The sequence below is a fragment of the Caretta caretta genome, chromosome 12, assembly GCF_965140235.1.
Source record: "Caretta caretta isolate rCarCar2 chromosome 12, rCarCar1.hap1, whole genome shotgun sequence".
Lineage (NCBI taxonomy): Eukaryota > Metazoa > Chordata > Testudines > Cheloniidae > Caretta > Caretta caretta.
This window is the reverse complement of record NC_134217.1, coordinates 34,816,590-34,833,512: the sequence shown is the minus strand read 5'-3', so window position 1 is coordinate 34,833,512 and position 16,923 is coordinate 34,816,590. Positions and strand designations below refer to the sequence as shown.

Here is a 16,923-nt window from a genome sequence, read left to right as displayed (position 1 = left end):
GAAGGACAGGAAGCGGAAAAAAAGAGGAAGTGTTGCTTTATACATCAAGAATATATAAAGTTGTTCTGAGGTCCAGGAGGAGGTGAAAGGCCGGCCAGTTAAATGTCTCTGGGTGAAGATTAATGGGGAAACAAAACATGGTAAGGGTCTATTTGAGACCACCAAATCAGGAGGAGGAAATGGATGAGGCATTTCTAGAACAAACAACAAATATCCAAATTTGGTAAGTAATGAGGGGTGGGGGGCATTAACTACTCAGACATCTGTTGGATAAGAAATACAGCAAAACACAAAATCTTTGGTAAATTCTTAGAATGTATTGGGGGCAACTTATTGTTTCAGAAGGTGGAGGAAGTAACCAAGGACAGCCATTTAAGACTTGATTCTGTCAAACAGGGAGGAACTGGCTTTGAATCTGATCTTGGAAAGCAGTTTAAGTGAAAGTGATCATGAAATGATAGATTTCATGATTTTGAGGAAAGGAAGAAGAACAGAACAGAACAATAAGGAAAATGAACTTCAAAAAAGCAGACTTGAACAAACTCAGAGAACAGGTAGATAAAGTCCCATATCTAAGGGAGCATATCTAAGGGGGAAAAAGAGTTCAGTTTTGCAAAGAGACAATATTGAAGACACAACAGGAACAAGCTTCATGTGAAGGAAAGGCAGGAAGAATAGGAAGAAATGAATATGGCTCCATCAGGAGCTTTTTAATAACCTGAACATCAAAAAGAAATCTTACAAAAAGTGGAAATATGGACAATTTACTTTGGATGAATACAAAAGAATAGCACAAGCATGTAGGGACAAAATCAGAAAGGCCAAGACACAAAATGAGTTACATCTAACAAGGGACATAAAAGGCAATAAGAATTTGTTCTAGAAATACACTAGGAGCAAGCAAAAGACAAAGAAAAGTGTAGGCCCACTTCTTAGGGGGATGGAGAGCTAATAACAGGTAAAGGCTGAGGGGCCTAATGCCTATTGTGCTTCAGTCTTCATTAAAAAGGTTAATTGTGACCAGATGCTCAACATAATATTAACAACAAGAGGGAAGGAATGCAAGCCAAAACAGGGAAATAGCAGGTTAAAGAGTATTTAGATAAGTCAGATGTATTCAAGCCAGCAGGGCCTGATGAAATTCACCCTAGGATGCATTAAGGAACTAATTGAAACATTCTTGCAACCATTAGAAATTATCTTCAGGAAGCCCATGGAGGACAGGTGCGTACCCAGAGGACTGGATGAGAGCAAACATCTTTAAAAAAGGGAACAAAGAGGACACGAGGAATTATAGATTAGTGTTGATTGGTTCACTGTCAAACTAGGACAGCAAATCTTGTAGGCTCCCTTAGATGTCTGTCCTGGGTCTGAAACTATTTAATATTTTCATTAATGACTTGGATAATTGAGTGGAGAGTATGCTTATAAGATGTATGGATAACACCAAGCTGGGAGGAGTTGCAAGCACTTTGGATGATCGGATAAAAATGCAAATGGACCTTGGTAAACTGGACAATTGGTATGAATGAAATTCAATCAATACAAGTGCAAAGTACTGCATTTAGGAAGGAAAAATCAAATGCACAACTACAAAATGGAGAATAACTGCGTAGGTAATATTACTGCTGAAAAGGATCTTGGGGGTTATAGTGAATCACAAATTGAATATGAATCAACAATGTGATGCAGTTGCAAAAACGGCTAAGATAATTCTGGGGTGTATTAACAGGAGTATTGTATGTAAGACAAGGGAGGTAGTTGTCCCACTCTATTCAGGTTAGGTCTCAGATGGAGTATTGTGTCCAGTTCTGGGTGCCACACTTCAGGCAAGTGAAGAAGTGGTTTTTACCCATGAAAGCTTATGTCCAAATAAATCTGTTAGTCTTTAAGGTGCCACTGGACTCCTTGTTGGTTTTGTGGATACAGACTAACATGGCTACCCCCTGATACTTGGAAGACTATTGCCACCTGCCTAATGTAGATCTTTGTCTTCATGATAATGAAGCTCTTCATTCTGAAAAAAGAAATCCTCACTCCTTATTATCCAGATCCCAAATTAATTTAATTTAATGTGATACTAACAGCCAAGCTCTTCAGGCACAACAGACATTTATATTCACTTTTTGGTAGACTTAGAATATTGCACTCACCGAATAGTCTGATGTTGCAAGGTATCTGGATCTGTGGCGTTTACTGTTAACACAACACTGCCTATGGGGCTGTTTTCTTGTTTGGTTACCATCATTGGGTCTGGGTGGAAAACAGGGCCTTCATTTACATCCAAAACAGTGATCTGAACTGTTGCTGTAGAACTGGGGCCGTAGGCTGTGTCTGGAACCAGCGGGTCTTCGTTTTCTACTTTGATCAGCAGTGTGTGGAATGCTGAGATCTCGTAGTCTAAAGGCTGTAAGACACACCAAGAAATCAGAGTACCAGATGCGAAGAGCATATATAACATTCATCCAAGCTTGTAAAAGTGACAGAATTAGCCACAAAGGACAGCACCTCCATCACCATCATTGGATACATCCTGCTGTCTGGTCAAAGTTCAGCAACAGACAAGTTGTGTGGTCTCTGTCTCATATTTTGTGTATATATAGCCACACGACAAAACTACAGCATGTACTCTAGCATAGTAGCAGAGCTACTAGCTTCCAGTAAGCAGGGTTATTGTGTTATTGTAACACAAAAGGAGTGACATGTATTGCCTAAACTGAACTGCAAGCCAATAATATACTTTCGACTTGAGAATTCCAGTAGTTGGTCCTTTTCATGTGTAATGCACCTCACAGTAATAATAAATTACACAAAAGAAAATTGTCCTTACTTTGACAACAGAGAGCATCCCCTCATTGGTCTTTGGGTTGGTATGGATTTCAAAACTCTGTCCTGGGTTTCCATTGATAATGGTGTACACAGCTCTCCAGGCTCCTGTTGCTGGGTCATCTCGGTCTTCAACAGTTAAATTCACTATCACTCCTGTGACTCCTTCTTTTACGGTGGCTTGGAACTAAAACAATATTTGTTATTAGTACTATTAACAATAATAATAGTTACTATTTTCTAGTAATGACCACACAATTTTTTTTATTCAAGACAGCATTCATTATTTACATCAGAAGAAAGATGTAATACTTGAGTGAAACTCAATTTCATAGGCCATAAATAATACATTCCCGGAGCATGAAGAGTAAGGTACTATATCATTACTGCACTGCTTCTGTTCTTGATAGATTGTAGATAAGTAACAATGTGATAGAAAACACCCTTTGAAAGCACTTGACTAAGAAGAAAAAAAATCATCTAGTAACTTCAGTTAATGCACTGCAGATAATACACAGAGGTGCAGAAGTGCACAACTACTAGAAAAAGAAATATTCAGAACTAAGAGGGTGGATGGAACATGATTCATTCTTCTTTTAAGATTCTTGCCTTTTGATGTTTTACAAACAAACCCCCGCTTAATTGCTCATTACAGTGGTCATAAATAAATAAAATATTTGACTTGTGTCCCTTAACTTGCTTTTTCTCTGATGAGTTTCTCTGGGATAGAATAATTAGGGTTCATTTTACTACTTAGTTCCCATACCTATCATGCATTACATTCTCTTTTCAGAGGGAAGAACTGTCATTATAGGAAGTTGCCCCTATTTTACAGGTCAATTAACCAAACCTTACCTGGGTAATCTACAACTTGATTATGATCCAATCAAACTGTATATGAACACTATTCTCACTTAGCAGGGGTATATTAGGTAAACCATCACAGATGCACATGAATTTCAGACACAATAATATTCCTCAATTCTAAAGCACTGGCAGCTGAAGCACTTTATATTAATTAATTTAATGAATACATCTCTCCATGGTTTTGTGGTGGGGAAGAATTTTGATAGATTGATTTTATGGATGGATAAACTGAGGCTCAGAGATAGATTCAAGGCCCAACCTTGAGAACTACAGATCACCTGCAGCTCAATTTTAGATCATTAGGAGCTGGGAGATCTCAGCATCTCTCAGGATTAACCCCCTCAATGGTCCCAGCCTGCAAACTTCACTAATGTAAGAAGCCCCCATTCCCCTAACTGGCTTGCCTGTTCCTGCTTTGTCAGTGGCTATACTGTTTTTTTATTCCCAAGGACAAAATTCATCCATTGTGCATCTCTAGCGGTGTCAATACTTTTGCCCAAGGAGTCGTGATGAGAAGTCCTTTGCTCTATCTTATCAACCTCTGTCAAGGTTTCTTCCCCACTCTGAACTCTAGGGTACAGATGAGGGGACCTGCATGAAAAACCCCCTAAGCTTATTTTTACCAGCTTAGGTTAAAACTTCCCCAAGGTACAAACTATTTTACCTTTTGTCCCTGGACTTTATTGCTGCCACCACCAAGTGTCTAACAAATATAACCAGGAAAGAGCTCACTTGGAAACACCTTTCCCCCCAAAATCCCTCCAAGCCCTACACCCCCTTTCCTGGGGAAGGCTTGATAAAAATCCTCACCAATTTGCATAGGTGAACACAGACCCAAACCCTTGGATCTTAAGAACAAGGAAAAAGGAATCAGGTTCTTAAAAGAAGAATTTTAATTAAAGAAACAGTAAAAGAATCACCTCTGTAAAATCAGGATGGTAAATATCTTACAGGGAAATCAGATTCAAAACACAGAGAATCCTCTAGGCTAAACCTTAAGTTACAAAAAGACACAAAAACAGGCATATACATTCCATTCAGCACAACTTATTTTATCAGCCATTTAAACAAAACAGAATCTAACGCATATCTAACTAGATTGCTTATTAACTCTTTACAGGAGTTCTGACCTGCATTCCTGCTCTGGTCCCAGCAAAAGCAACACACAGACAGAGAGAACCCTGTTTCCCCCCCCACCCCGCCTCCAGCTTTGAAAGTATCTTGTCTCCTCATTGGTCATTTTGGTCAGGTGCCAGCGAGGTTATCTTTAGCTTCTTAACCCTTTACAGGTGAAAGGGTTTTTCTTCTGGCCAGGAGGGATTTAAAGGTGGTTAGCCTTCCCTTTATATTTATGACACGCCCCCCAAATCACAGATAGGGTGAAACGCTGGCTGTGATTTCTTCCTGGAGCTCTAGGAGAAAATAGAGTTAATAAGACACATGCACCTCTAAATATACTACCAAGTATATAAAGACTAACGATATTTTCCACATCTCAAGGACGATTTTACCAGTTGATTCTGGGAAACTTTCACAGGAGAGTGCATCAGCCACTTTGTTAGAAGCTCCTGAGATGTGTTGGATGTCTAAATCAAAATCTTGGAGAGCTAAACTCCACTGAATAAGTTTTTTGTTATTTCCCGTGGTGGTATGAAGCCACCGTAGTGCAGCATGGTTGGTTTGCAGGTGGAAATGCCATCCTCAAACATATGGGCGTAGCTTTGCCAGAGCGTAGACAATGGCGTAACATTCCTTTTTAATGACTGACCAGTTGCTTTTCCTCTCAGACAGTTTCTTGCTGAAAAACACTACAGGGTGGAATTCTTGATCCGGTCCTTCCTGCATTAAAACTGCTCCCACACCACGCTCGGACGCATCTGTGGTTACTAGGAACGGTTTGTCAAAGTCTGGGGCCTTAGCACATGAGTCAGACATGAGTGTCGCTTTAAGCTAGTTAAAGGCCTTCTGACACTCTTCGGTCCTCTGAACAGTATTTGGCTGTTTCTTTTTGGTTAGGTCTGTCAGTGGGGCGGTGATTTGGCTGTATTGCGGTACAAATCACCTGTAATATCTGGCCAAGCCTAAGAAGGATTGAACCTGTTTCTTTGACTTTGGGACAGGCCACTTTTGGATAGCATCCACTTTGACCTGTAGGGGGTTGATAGTTCCTTGACCCACCTGGTGTCCAAGGTAAGTTATTCTGTTTAGGACTATTTGACACTTCTTAGCCTTAACAGTTAGTCCTACCTCCCTTATGAGCTCGAAGACTTTTTGTAGATGTTCCAGGTGTTCTGCCCAGGAATCCGAAAATATGGCCACATCGTCAAGGTAGGTGACTGCATATTCTCCTAATCCCGCTAGGAGACCATCTACAAGTCTTTGGAAGGTGGCGGGTGCATTCCCCAGCCTGAAAGGGAGTACATTAAATTCATACAGCCCGACATGTGTGGTGAAGGCTGACCTTTCCTTGGCGGATTCATCTAGTGGTACTTGCCAGTACCCCTGGGTTAAGTCCAAGGTAGAGATGAACTGGGCCCGTCCCAGTTTCTCTAATAGTTCATCTGTGCATAGCATTGGATACTTGTCTGGGCGAGTTACAGCATTTAGCTTACGGTAGTCCATGCAAAAACGTATCTCCCCATCTGGTTTGGGAACTAGAACCACTGGAGATGCCCATGCATTGCCAGAGAGGCGGATTACCCCCATCTGTAGCATATCCTGGATCTCCTGTTCTTTAGCAGTTTTAGCTTGAGGAGACACCCAGTAAGGTTGGACTTTAATTGGGTGAGCATTACCTGTGTCAATGGAGTGGTATGCCCGTTCAGTCAGTCCTGGGCGTCAGCGCGTAGCTAGTGCACAGCTCCTTGATCTGTTGTCGCTGCATATGCCCAAGGGTCATGGAGAGGTTCACCTCTTCCACGCCACCAGCACTTTTCCCTTTGTAGTAGACACCTTCAGGCCACTCAGCGTCATCGCCTCCCTGGGCTGTAAACTGACAAACCTTTAATTCTCTGGAATAAAAGGGCTTTAGAGAATTAATATGGTACACCTTAGGCTTTCGGTTGGAGGTGGGGAATGTGATGAGATAATTAACAGCTCCCAGGCGCTCCTCGACCGTGAATGGCCCTTCCCACGATGCTTCCATTTTATGGGCCTGGAGCACCTTTAAGACCATGACCTGGTCCCCTTCTTTGAAGGAACACTCTCTGGCATGTTTATCATACCAGGCTTTTTGCTCTTTTTGAGCATCCTTTAGGTTTTCTTTAGCAAGGGCTAAAGAGGTTTGGAGGGTGTTTTGTAGGTTGGTTACAAAGTCCAGAATGTTAGTTCCTGGAGAAGGTCCAAACCCCTCCCATTGCTGCTTCACCAATTGTAATGGCCCTTAACCTCGCTGCCATATACAAGTTCAAATGGTGAAAACCCTAAACTGGGATGTGGTACAGCTCTGTAGGCAAAGAGCAACTGTTGCAACACTAGGTCCCAATCATTGGAGTGCTCATTTACAAATTTACGTATCATGGCCCCCAAAGTCCCATTAAATTTTTCCACCAGGCCATTTGTTTGATGATGGTAAGGGCTGGCAACCAAGTGATTCACCCCATGAGCTTCCCAAAGGCTTTCCATAGTTCCTGCCAGGAAATTAGTTCCTGCATCTGTGAGGATGTCGGAGGGCCAACCTACCCTGGCAAAAATGTCTGCTAGTGCCTGACACATACTTTTAGCCCTGGTGTTGCTTAGAGCTACTGCTTCCGGCCATCGGGTGGCAAAATCCATGAAAGTCAGTATGTACTGCTTTCCTCTGGGTGTCTTTTTCGGAAAAGGACCCAGAATATCCACAGCTACTCACTGAAATGGAACTTCAATGATGGGGAGTGGCTGGAGCGGGGCTTTGACCTGGTCTTGGGGTTTTCCCACTCTTTGGCATACCTCACAAGACCAGACATAGGTAGAAACATCCTAGCCCATTACCCCCCAGTGGAATGACCTCCCCAACCGGTCTTTGGTCCTGTTCACCCCAGCATGGCCACTAGGATGATCATGGGCTAAGCTCAAGAGCTTGACCCGTTACTTAGTTGGAACTACCAACCGTCTCTGAAGATGCCAGTCTTCCTGGTGTCCACCAGAGAGTTTCCTGGTATAAAAGTCCTCTTTCTGCAACAAATCTGGATCGATTAGAAGAGCTGAGAGGCAGTGGGTTGCTCTGTGCTGCCGTCCAAGCTCTCTGGAGATGTTCATCTGCTTCCTGTTCAGTCTGGAACTGTTCCCCTGATGCTGGAGACATCAGTTCCTCATTGGAGTGTGGACCTAGGCTTGGTCCCTCTGGAAGCGATGTAGGGGATGGGGCTGTTTCCGCTGACTGTGAACCGCTCTCCGCTGGTGCACTATGTTGGGTTTCAGGCTCCGGCTGAGCCTCTTGTGTAGGGTTATTGGCTGCTGCTGGTTCAGATTCGGTGGGGCCCTTTGGTGTTGGGGTTGCAAGTACTGGATTCAGTGCTGGCAATGGGTCTGGTGCTGGTTGTTCCACCAGTTCTGGTTCTGGGACTGGCTCTATCTGGGTCTCTGGGACTGGATCCACTACTGCTGTTACAGACACTGGCATGGGGTCTGGTTCCATCACCTCTGACCAGGTCCTGGTAGAAGTTTCTGGAACAGAGCTAGGCATGACAGCTTGCTTAGCCTGGCTGCGGATGACCATTCCCACCCTCTTGGCTAGTTTCACATGATTGGCCAAGTCTTCCCCCAACAGCATGGGGATGGGATAATCATCATAGTCTGCAAAAGTTCACATTTCTGACCAGCCCTTGTCCTGGACCGGCAACTTGGCAGTAGGCAAATTGAAAGAGTTGGACTTGAAGGGTTGAATTGTCACTTGGATCTCTGGGTCAATTAAATTGGGGTCCACTAAGGAAGCATGGATAGCCGACACTTGCGTTCTGGTGTCCCTCCATGTGGTGACCTTCTTCCTGCCCACACTCACAGTTTCCCTCCGCTCCAAGGGTATCTGGGAGGTATCTGGGCCTGAGGACTCTGGTGTGATTCCGGTGCAATGAACTGTAATCTGTTGGGCTTCTTGGGGCAGTTGGCCTTCACATGCCCCAGCTCGTTACATTTAAAACATCGTCCAGCTGACGGGTCACTGGGGCAAGGTGGGTTGCTGGAGAATGGTGTGGCAGGACAATAAGGTGCCTGGAGTATTCCTTGGTGTGTAGTTGGGGCCTTGGGCTGCCCCTGGTAGTAGGATGTGGTCTGAGGGTGTCCCTTCTGGTATCTGCTCCAACTGCGACCAGGATTGTTCCTCTCTCCTCCCTCCACCCATTTTGTTCTGGCTTGCCCCACCTCTCTGATGGTCTGGGACTGCTCATATCGATCAGCATAAGAAGCAAGACTTTCTGCTGAGTCCATTTTCTTATACCATAAACACTGTTTTATTTCCTCCTTGGACATATTCAGGAATTGCTCCTGAGCTATCAAATCACACATTCCGTCAAAGCTAGTGACACCCCTTCCTTGGACCCATTTATCTAACAGATCCTTCATCTGGTTTAGATAAGCCACATAAGTCCAGGCCCTCTCTTAAGGGTTCAAAATTTTACTCTGTACGTTTCAGATGTAATTTGAAATTGCTTTAAAACCAAATCCTTGAACTTATTATAATCAGAAGCCTCATCAATAGGCATCTTATTGAATATGTCCAGAGCTCTTCCAGTCAATTTTGCGACCAATGTAGTCATCTTGTGAGCTTCAGGAATTTTATGGAGTGCGCACAGTCTGTCAAAGGTGAGAAAATATTCAGCAATATCACTGGATTCATCATACTGTGGACACAGTCGCTCCCATTTGTGGATTGTTGGGGAAGGATTGTTAGGGTTATCAAGTAGATTCTGCTCAGCCCTTACCTTCTCCATCTCCAGTGCATGCTTCCTCTCTTTTTCCTTCTCCTCCAGTTCTTTCCCCCTTGCCTCCATTTCTTAGTCCTTTGCCTCCACAGCTCTCCTGTGGGCAGCCTTTAGGGCTTTTTCTGCCTCTCTCTTTGCCTCCATTTCTTTGTCCTTTGCCTCCATAGCTCTCCTGTGGGTAGCTTCTAGGGCTTTTTCTGCCTCTTTTGCTGCCTCCAGTCTGGTTAACTCCAGTTTGTGTTGTGCCTTGGTTTCTGTCATGTTAGCCCCTCTGTTTTTAACTAACTTTACACCCGAGAGTTAGAAAGAAAACAACAAAACAAAACAAAAAAAACTTGGCTTGTCAAAAAAAATAGGTTGTACTGTAACTGGATACTTATGTTCTCTTATAGTGATTGTCAGCCTACAGAATAATCCTTTAAAAAAACAAAAACCTAACACCTTTTTCTCCAGGCAAATAGACACAAAACCCCTCTAGTTGCTCTTAGGTAAAAAAGAAAACAAAAACAAAAAAAACTTCAGGTCTGTGAAGACTTGTGAATTTCCCTGCAGGAGGTTAACTACCCTGCCTTTAGGTAGAGAAAACTCCAGCTCACAAAAGACAATTCCCTTTTGTCTCTGCTCTGGCCCCTAAGCAGAGACAAAAAAAACCCTCTGACTGCTTTCAGCTTAAAACCTGCTTTCCAGCAGCCCAAAGGGGGGAAAAATGTCCTTTTTTAAAATCTGTGCTTCTGGTTCAAAAAGTCTCAAATTGATCTCAAAATGATTTCAAGTTAATCCCTGCTCTGCCACCACGTCAAGGTTCCTTCCCCACTCTGAACTCTCAGGTACAGATGAGGGGAACCGCATGAAAAAACCCCTAAGCTTACTTTTCCAACTTAGGATAAAACTTCCCCAAGGTACAAACTATTTTACCTTTTGTCCCTGGACTTTATTGCTGCCACCACCAAGTATCTAACAAATATAACCAGGAAAGAGCTCACTTGGAAACGTCTTTCTCCCCCAAATCCCCCGAAACCCTACACTCCCTTTCCTGGGGAAGATTTGATAAAAATCCTCACCAATTTGCATAGGTGAACACAGACCCAAACCCTTGGATCTTAAGAACAAGGAAAAAGCAATCAGGTTCTGAAAAGAAGAATTTTAATTAAAGAAAAAGTAAAAGAATCACCTCTGTAAAATCAGGATGGTAAATACCTTACAGGGTAATCAGATTCAAAACATAGAGAATCCCTCTAGGCTAAACCTTAAGTTACAAAACGACACAAAAACAGGAATATACATTCCATCCAGCACAACTTATTTTATCAGCCATTTAAACAAAACAGAATCTAATGCATATCTAACTAGATTGGATTTCTGACCTGCATTCTTGCTCTGGTCCCGGCAAAAGCAACACATGGACAGAGAGAACCCTTTGTTTCTCCCCCCACCTCCAGCTTTGAAAGTATCTTGTCTCCTCATTGGTCATTTTGGTCAGGTGCCAGCGAGGTTATCTTTAGCGTCTTAACCCTTTACAGGTGAAAGGGTTTTTCCTCTGGCCAGGAGGGATTTAAAGGTGGTTAGCCTTCCCTTTATATTTATGACAACCTCACTCCCCCATAATAACAGAACGTTTGAAGAGGTTACAGGGATTTCCAAATATTACCCAAGATAGAAGATCTAAACTATAATCTTATTACAATATAGACTTTGCTTTCTGGTTACTTGTAGGTACAATTTGATCCCCTATACTAAAATATAGGGGAAGCAACTGTGTCTTTTTCTGTCTTCATGTCCTCTTTTTTATTTCTTCCAACATACTTGACTTAGGTTCTCAAGCCATTTTTGAATGTATCTGGAGAATCTGAGTGCATGCATTAAAATTCATTTATTTCAAGCTCTTCAGCTTCAGACTTGATTTTCTAAGAAGGGCAACATTATTGATTATCTGTTTCTATTGTCTTCAGTACAGTTGGCAAGGAATTTAAAGATTCTTTTGATTTTGGGAGTTAATACATAGGTTGTTATTGAGCTTCAGTTCAGGCAGATCATTAAGCTCATTTACAGCTTAATTAACGTGAAATAATAGTTTAACAATATGTTAACTTGACTTCAAATGGATCAAAAGAAAATACAATATTAAGAACCTCAGATATAATGGCGCTGTGGTTACCAAGAAGGTGCTCCACACCACATAGAAAAGTGCTGTAACTTACAAAGCACACTTGTTCGGGTCTCATATTTTGAAAGAATCCACCATTTCTTGTAGCATTTAGGGCCTGAATCTCAGAGGTGTGAAGCACCTGTTGAAATCAGCTTTCCAAGTTCAGTCCCATGACTGATTTGTTCAATTAGCAAGTGATCCCTCTCCAGTCTGTTAACAGTTTAAGTTCTGCAGCCCTGCAAAATTTATCGGATATTGACCCAGGAACAATGGGAAACATACACTGGAGTATGGTTAAATATGGAAGTCTGAACTTTATTTAAAACTATTAACAAACTGGGTTAACACAACCTCACACTACCCAGCCGGGTTGTTCCAGTACAGACTTCAACTGGCAAACTAATGGCCCCAGGGGCAGCAAACATGAGGGTGAGTGTAAAGGCCATGCCCCCTTTATGCCATCTGGCCTGCCCAGGGACCCTGACAGGAAGCAAGAGTCCTGCCCAGCCTCCTTCCTTCATACCAGAGATACGTTGAGGACAGCAACAGGCTCTGCAAGACAAGGAGGCATATCCTCTCACCATGCATTGCTGTACTCAGGATCAATGCCCAGGCAGTCCATTGGGTCACAGGGACCTAAAACCAGACCTTTTTCTAACCTAATATCACGCTGCCTCATGATTTCTTAGAGGTGGGTCGCAACTGGCACCAGTGGCCCATGTAGACTATAAACCTGAGGGTGGGTATCAACACCACGGGCCCATTACACACTCAGGCCTGCCTGAAAACTAGCATCCCAGCCCACTTCCCTCCTTCATGCTGGTGATAGCAGAGATAAGATGAGGGTGCTCTAAGATGTGCAAGACATTGGTGCAGACCCCCTCAGCATGGATAGCAGTGCCCATGGCCACTGTAAAGGGAGGCCAAAAATAGCTATTTGCCTGGGCAGCAAACAGCAGTCACTTTCCTTTCCCTCCAATTTTCCCCTCCTATTATCACACACCACTGACCAATGGCTGCAGCAGTAAGCAGGTCATTCTCCAGTGCCGAGAGGCAGCATACAATAGCTTTTCCCTTCCTGAGTCCTGCAGTATGGGGGGTGGGGAGAAGGGAAGGGGAAAGAAACAACTGCCCCATACACATATTGAAGGCAAGGGAGGTAGGGGGAGAAGACTAGGACGCATGTGGCACATGGCCCTAGTTGCTCCTAGTTGAGATTTCATGCCCCCGCTCCCACTCTCAGCGTGCTTCCACTTCTCCCAGACCCACTCCAGCCACAACTCAGTAGCAAGATGAGCATTTATTATTATTGACATTTTTTACTTAAAAAAAATGAAGAGATCAGCACATTCAATATTTTAAGCTTTTTCTCAATCTTGGTTCTATACAATTACTAGCCATGCACTGCAAAGGCCAGATTTTCAAAGGTGTTCAGGACCCAACACCTCCCATTTAGACACCTAAATAGATGGCCAGATTTCAAGAGATCTCAGCTCCTATTTAAGTCCCTAGGCCATGATCCTGTACCATTAAAATCAATGGGAGCTTTGCCATTGACATCAACAAAGGCAGGGTCAAGGCTCAATGGAGGAATTTTGACTCATGCTCCTAATTCACATAGGTGTTTTTGAAAACGCCACCCCTGAATCAAGTGGACAGATTTTTCATATGCACTCAGTACTCCCCTACAGCTCTCACTAAGCATACAAAGAGCTGGTGGGTGCTGAGCACTTTGAAAATGTGGACATGTGTCATTAGGTGCCTAATTCAGAGCGGAGTCCTTTTGAAGATCTAGCCCTTAAGGTAAATATAGAAGAACAGCCCAGTTATGATGCCGGACTCTGATGGAAAGGCTGGCAGAGGTTCTAAGGTTTTTCAGCCAGTTCATGGAACATGAAAGTCAGTTTAAGGACATTTGATTTAAGAATATCTTAAATATCTTAGGAGGATGGTTCTCCTATGCAATCGGCACTCTTACCTACTCCTTTTTCAGGCAGAACACCCAGTGGCTTCAATGACAGTGAGTTAGCAATTCAGAAAAGGGCACTTAGACCTGGTGTGGCCAGAAACCTTCAGAACTTATGATACCAGCAGGTCAAGTAACTGAAACTCCCCTGGAAAAGGCAACAATGTTAAACCCGATAACTCCAACCTTCAAGTTATATTAACCATAGCTGTCCTGCAATTTACAAGCACTTTAGATGACCATCAAAGCAAGTGACTATTTGAAGCTGCTTAGAGTCTGGAATGTTAGGGCTTGTCTACATGGGGAAGTTAAGACACAGTAAGCTAGGGTGTAAATTTAAAGCATTTTAGCTACTGCAGACTCACTCCCTGTTAGGACACTGACTGTGCACTAAAGTGTGCCCCCAGGCAAATTAGTTTAGCATACTTCCAAAGTGCATTAAGCTAATGTGCTCAAAGGTACCCTTAGTGCGCGGAAAAAGCATTCACATCGGGTGTTAGTGCGGAGTAGTTACATGCACCAGCTCATGCCCATCAGCTACTGTGGGTTTTTCCCCATATAGACGAGCTCTTAGACTAAATCCAGGGAAGATGGATTAGGAAGCAAAGTGATCAAATGTGCGTGATAAATTATCACATTGGCTCTGCAATTTAGTACATGGATAATGTGAAGACTCTTATCACTCATATGAGAGTGTGAAAGAAGGAGCAGAGAGAGAGAAATTCTTACTATGGAAAAAAGTACAGTACATGTTATACAGAGGACAACCTCTGGTGTCATTCTAGTCTGGAGGGCCCTTTTATACACAGAACAAATTCCCCAGTGACTAGAAAAAAATGTTGTAGTAACAATGGTTCCCCTTTAAAAACCATAAGCAGAAAAAGGAAGGGTTAAAAAAATGAACTCAGAGCTCAAGCTAGTTTTGGAAATGGGGGAAACAGAGTGATAGGTTCCTCATCTCTCAAAATGCAAGATTTACACTCTGAAGGCAGGGTGCTGAATAGGGAAAAGCTACTGCTGTGCTCTAAAAACCCGCACAGTGGCTAACACCTATAATTAGATCGCGAGTTAATTGATTTTACTCATTTTAAATATTCACACATCCCCAAAGCACCACTATAAATTAAGAATAAAATAGATGAGTTCAGAACTTTATTTAAACGGCTGCCATCAGCACCCACATTAAAAACAAAACGATTTATAAACAGAACACCTTGAGACAGATGCTCAGCTGGTGTAAGTTGCCATAGGAAGTCAATGGAGCTATCTATGCTCCTTTATTACAGCTGAGGATTTGGCTCTAAGTTTAACTCATTCAAAAGAGTTGTGTGCCTTATTTCTAGAAATAGGCTCAAACCAAACATTGAAATCTAACTCCCTTGCCCTGGAACTGGGAAGGCAGTTCTAAGTTATAAAAAAAAGGATGATAAAATAATAAAATTTAAAGTTTTGGTTCCAAAGCAGAAAGGGCCTAATTTTATTGATTCGGTACAGTTCAAGATGGAAAAAATATCAGAGGAACAACAGATCTCAGGGGAGTTCCACCATTTGGAGCTGAAATCTTAAGAGATCAGCTAACGGGACTGCAGCATCAGCAAATTTAAATACTAGCCCTTGATCAAAACTCCACACTCTACCTTAAACGATCTGAAAATTGCCTTCTTGGCCAAAATTGTAACAAAGTTTCTGTAATAGGTGAGATTTTATTTATGATGTGTCCATATGATACATAATAAATGACCTGGGGTACCGTGAGTGATTAGCATCCAGACAATGAGCATGAGCATGAAGATATGCCCTTTTGTAAGGCCATTGAGCAAATTCTGCCTTAGACTAGGACACCAACCCAGCCTGAAGTAAAGAGCTGCAGTGAACAGCAAATGCAATGTGAGAAAAACGTGCTTGAATTGATGATCTGTACATCAAGGCTCATTAGGATTCCACACACTGTCGGCCCCACTCAAGAACCACCACATTAAAACTGAAAGTCAGTTTTCATTAATCAGAACACCATTCCATTGAAGGTGTTGTGTGTGTTATCATCGTGGTGTTTGTTTTCCTTGCTAGATCTCATGACTGATGAAAAATGATGAGATACATTAATACACATAGCTCCATAAGAGGATGTAGAGAGAGCTCCCAGAGGGAGATCAATCCGCTATATTCCCCACCACCACCCGTTAGAACCGCCTCACATCTATTCTTTCCCACAATCCCTTTTATTTAAAACATGAGTTCTAGATACACAGGTTTTTGCAAATTAGGTTTATTAAAGTACCGTATTTTATATTTTTTATCTTTCCGTGCTGCTATTCAGTGGCAGCCATGAGATATGCATATACAGTATTTATGCATTTGTTTGGTAAGAGGCTAGTGGGTTTTCTATGGCATTATGACTAGCATACTTCCCAGGATACATGGATCTTTGGTGTGATCATACAGGTTTGCTGTGTCAAAGAACCCAGCAGGGAGAATCTCATGAATGTCAATTGCTGACATTTATAGTGGAATTCACTTGGAGACCCAAGCCAGACTTTCTAGCCAATGATAAGCCAAATCACCTGGCATTATGAATATGATCCCATCAGATGTCTCAAGCTTGCCAGATAAGAGCCTGGATAGAAATTTTCAATTAACATATGTGTGCTTCACAAAGTGATTTGATCACTCTTCCTTCTGAGTCCAACAGTGATCAAATGTCCTGGCATGGTGTTAGGGGGCAGAGAGTGCAATGTAAAACAAAGGACATGTCCTGCTGTGACAATTAAAGATTTACTGACCTTTTCATGAGAATAAGGCTGTTGTTAACCCTGTGACCTTGCCAAATTGCAGCTTGGAAAATTATATTCTCCCTTCATAACTCTCTCCTGTGTTGTTGTTTTGTGTTTTTTTTAAGACATTTACTGTCTTTAAATGGTGTGGAGCCTTCACTGTGCTCACACAGACAGTTGCTGTTCTTCACCTAGGGGCAGCTGTATTACAGTAGTATATTTAAGGTTCTCCTTGCACAGTTTGTACATTAATATATGAAGCACGTCGGGAAGCATTTAGATGAGAGGTGCTATGAAAATGTAAGCTATTATTATTACATGACCAGGATTTGATGATGTAAACTAGATGCAATATCCTGTTAAAGAGGAGAGTGCAAAACGTAAATCACTTGAGTAGCCTTCAGTAATTTTCACTGTTTTACTGTAATAGTTCAGGCTGTTGGGTACTTT

The 16,923-nt window shown here is 42.5% G+C and overlaps 1 protein-coding gene across 1 annotated transcript in view; it reads right to left on the bottom strand.

The window, feature by feature from the left end:
* The window catches only part of CDH13 (cadherin 13), a 778,625-nt gene that overhangs the window by 86,591 nt on the left and 675,111 nt on the right, over positions 1 to 16,923 (bottom strand). Inside the window, exons 9-10 of the mRNA XM_048817138.2 lie at positions 2,831 to 3,013; positions 2,154 to 2,407 (exon numbers count right to left, since the gene is read on the bottom strand). Of these exons, the coding sequence (XP_048673095.2) occupies positions 2,154 to 2,407; positions 2,831 to 3,013 (437 nt within the window). The remainder of the gene's footprint in view (positions 1 to 2,153; positions 2,408 to 2,830; positions 3,014 to 16,923) is intronic.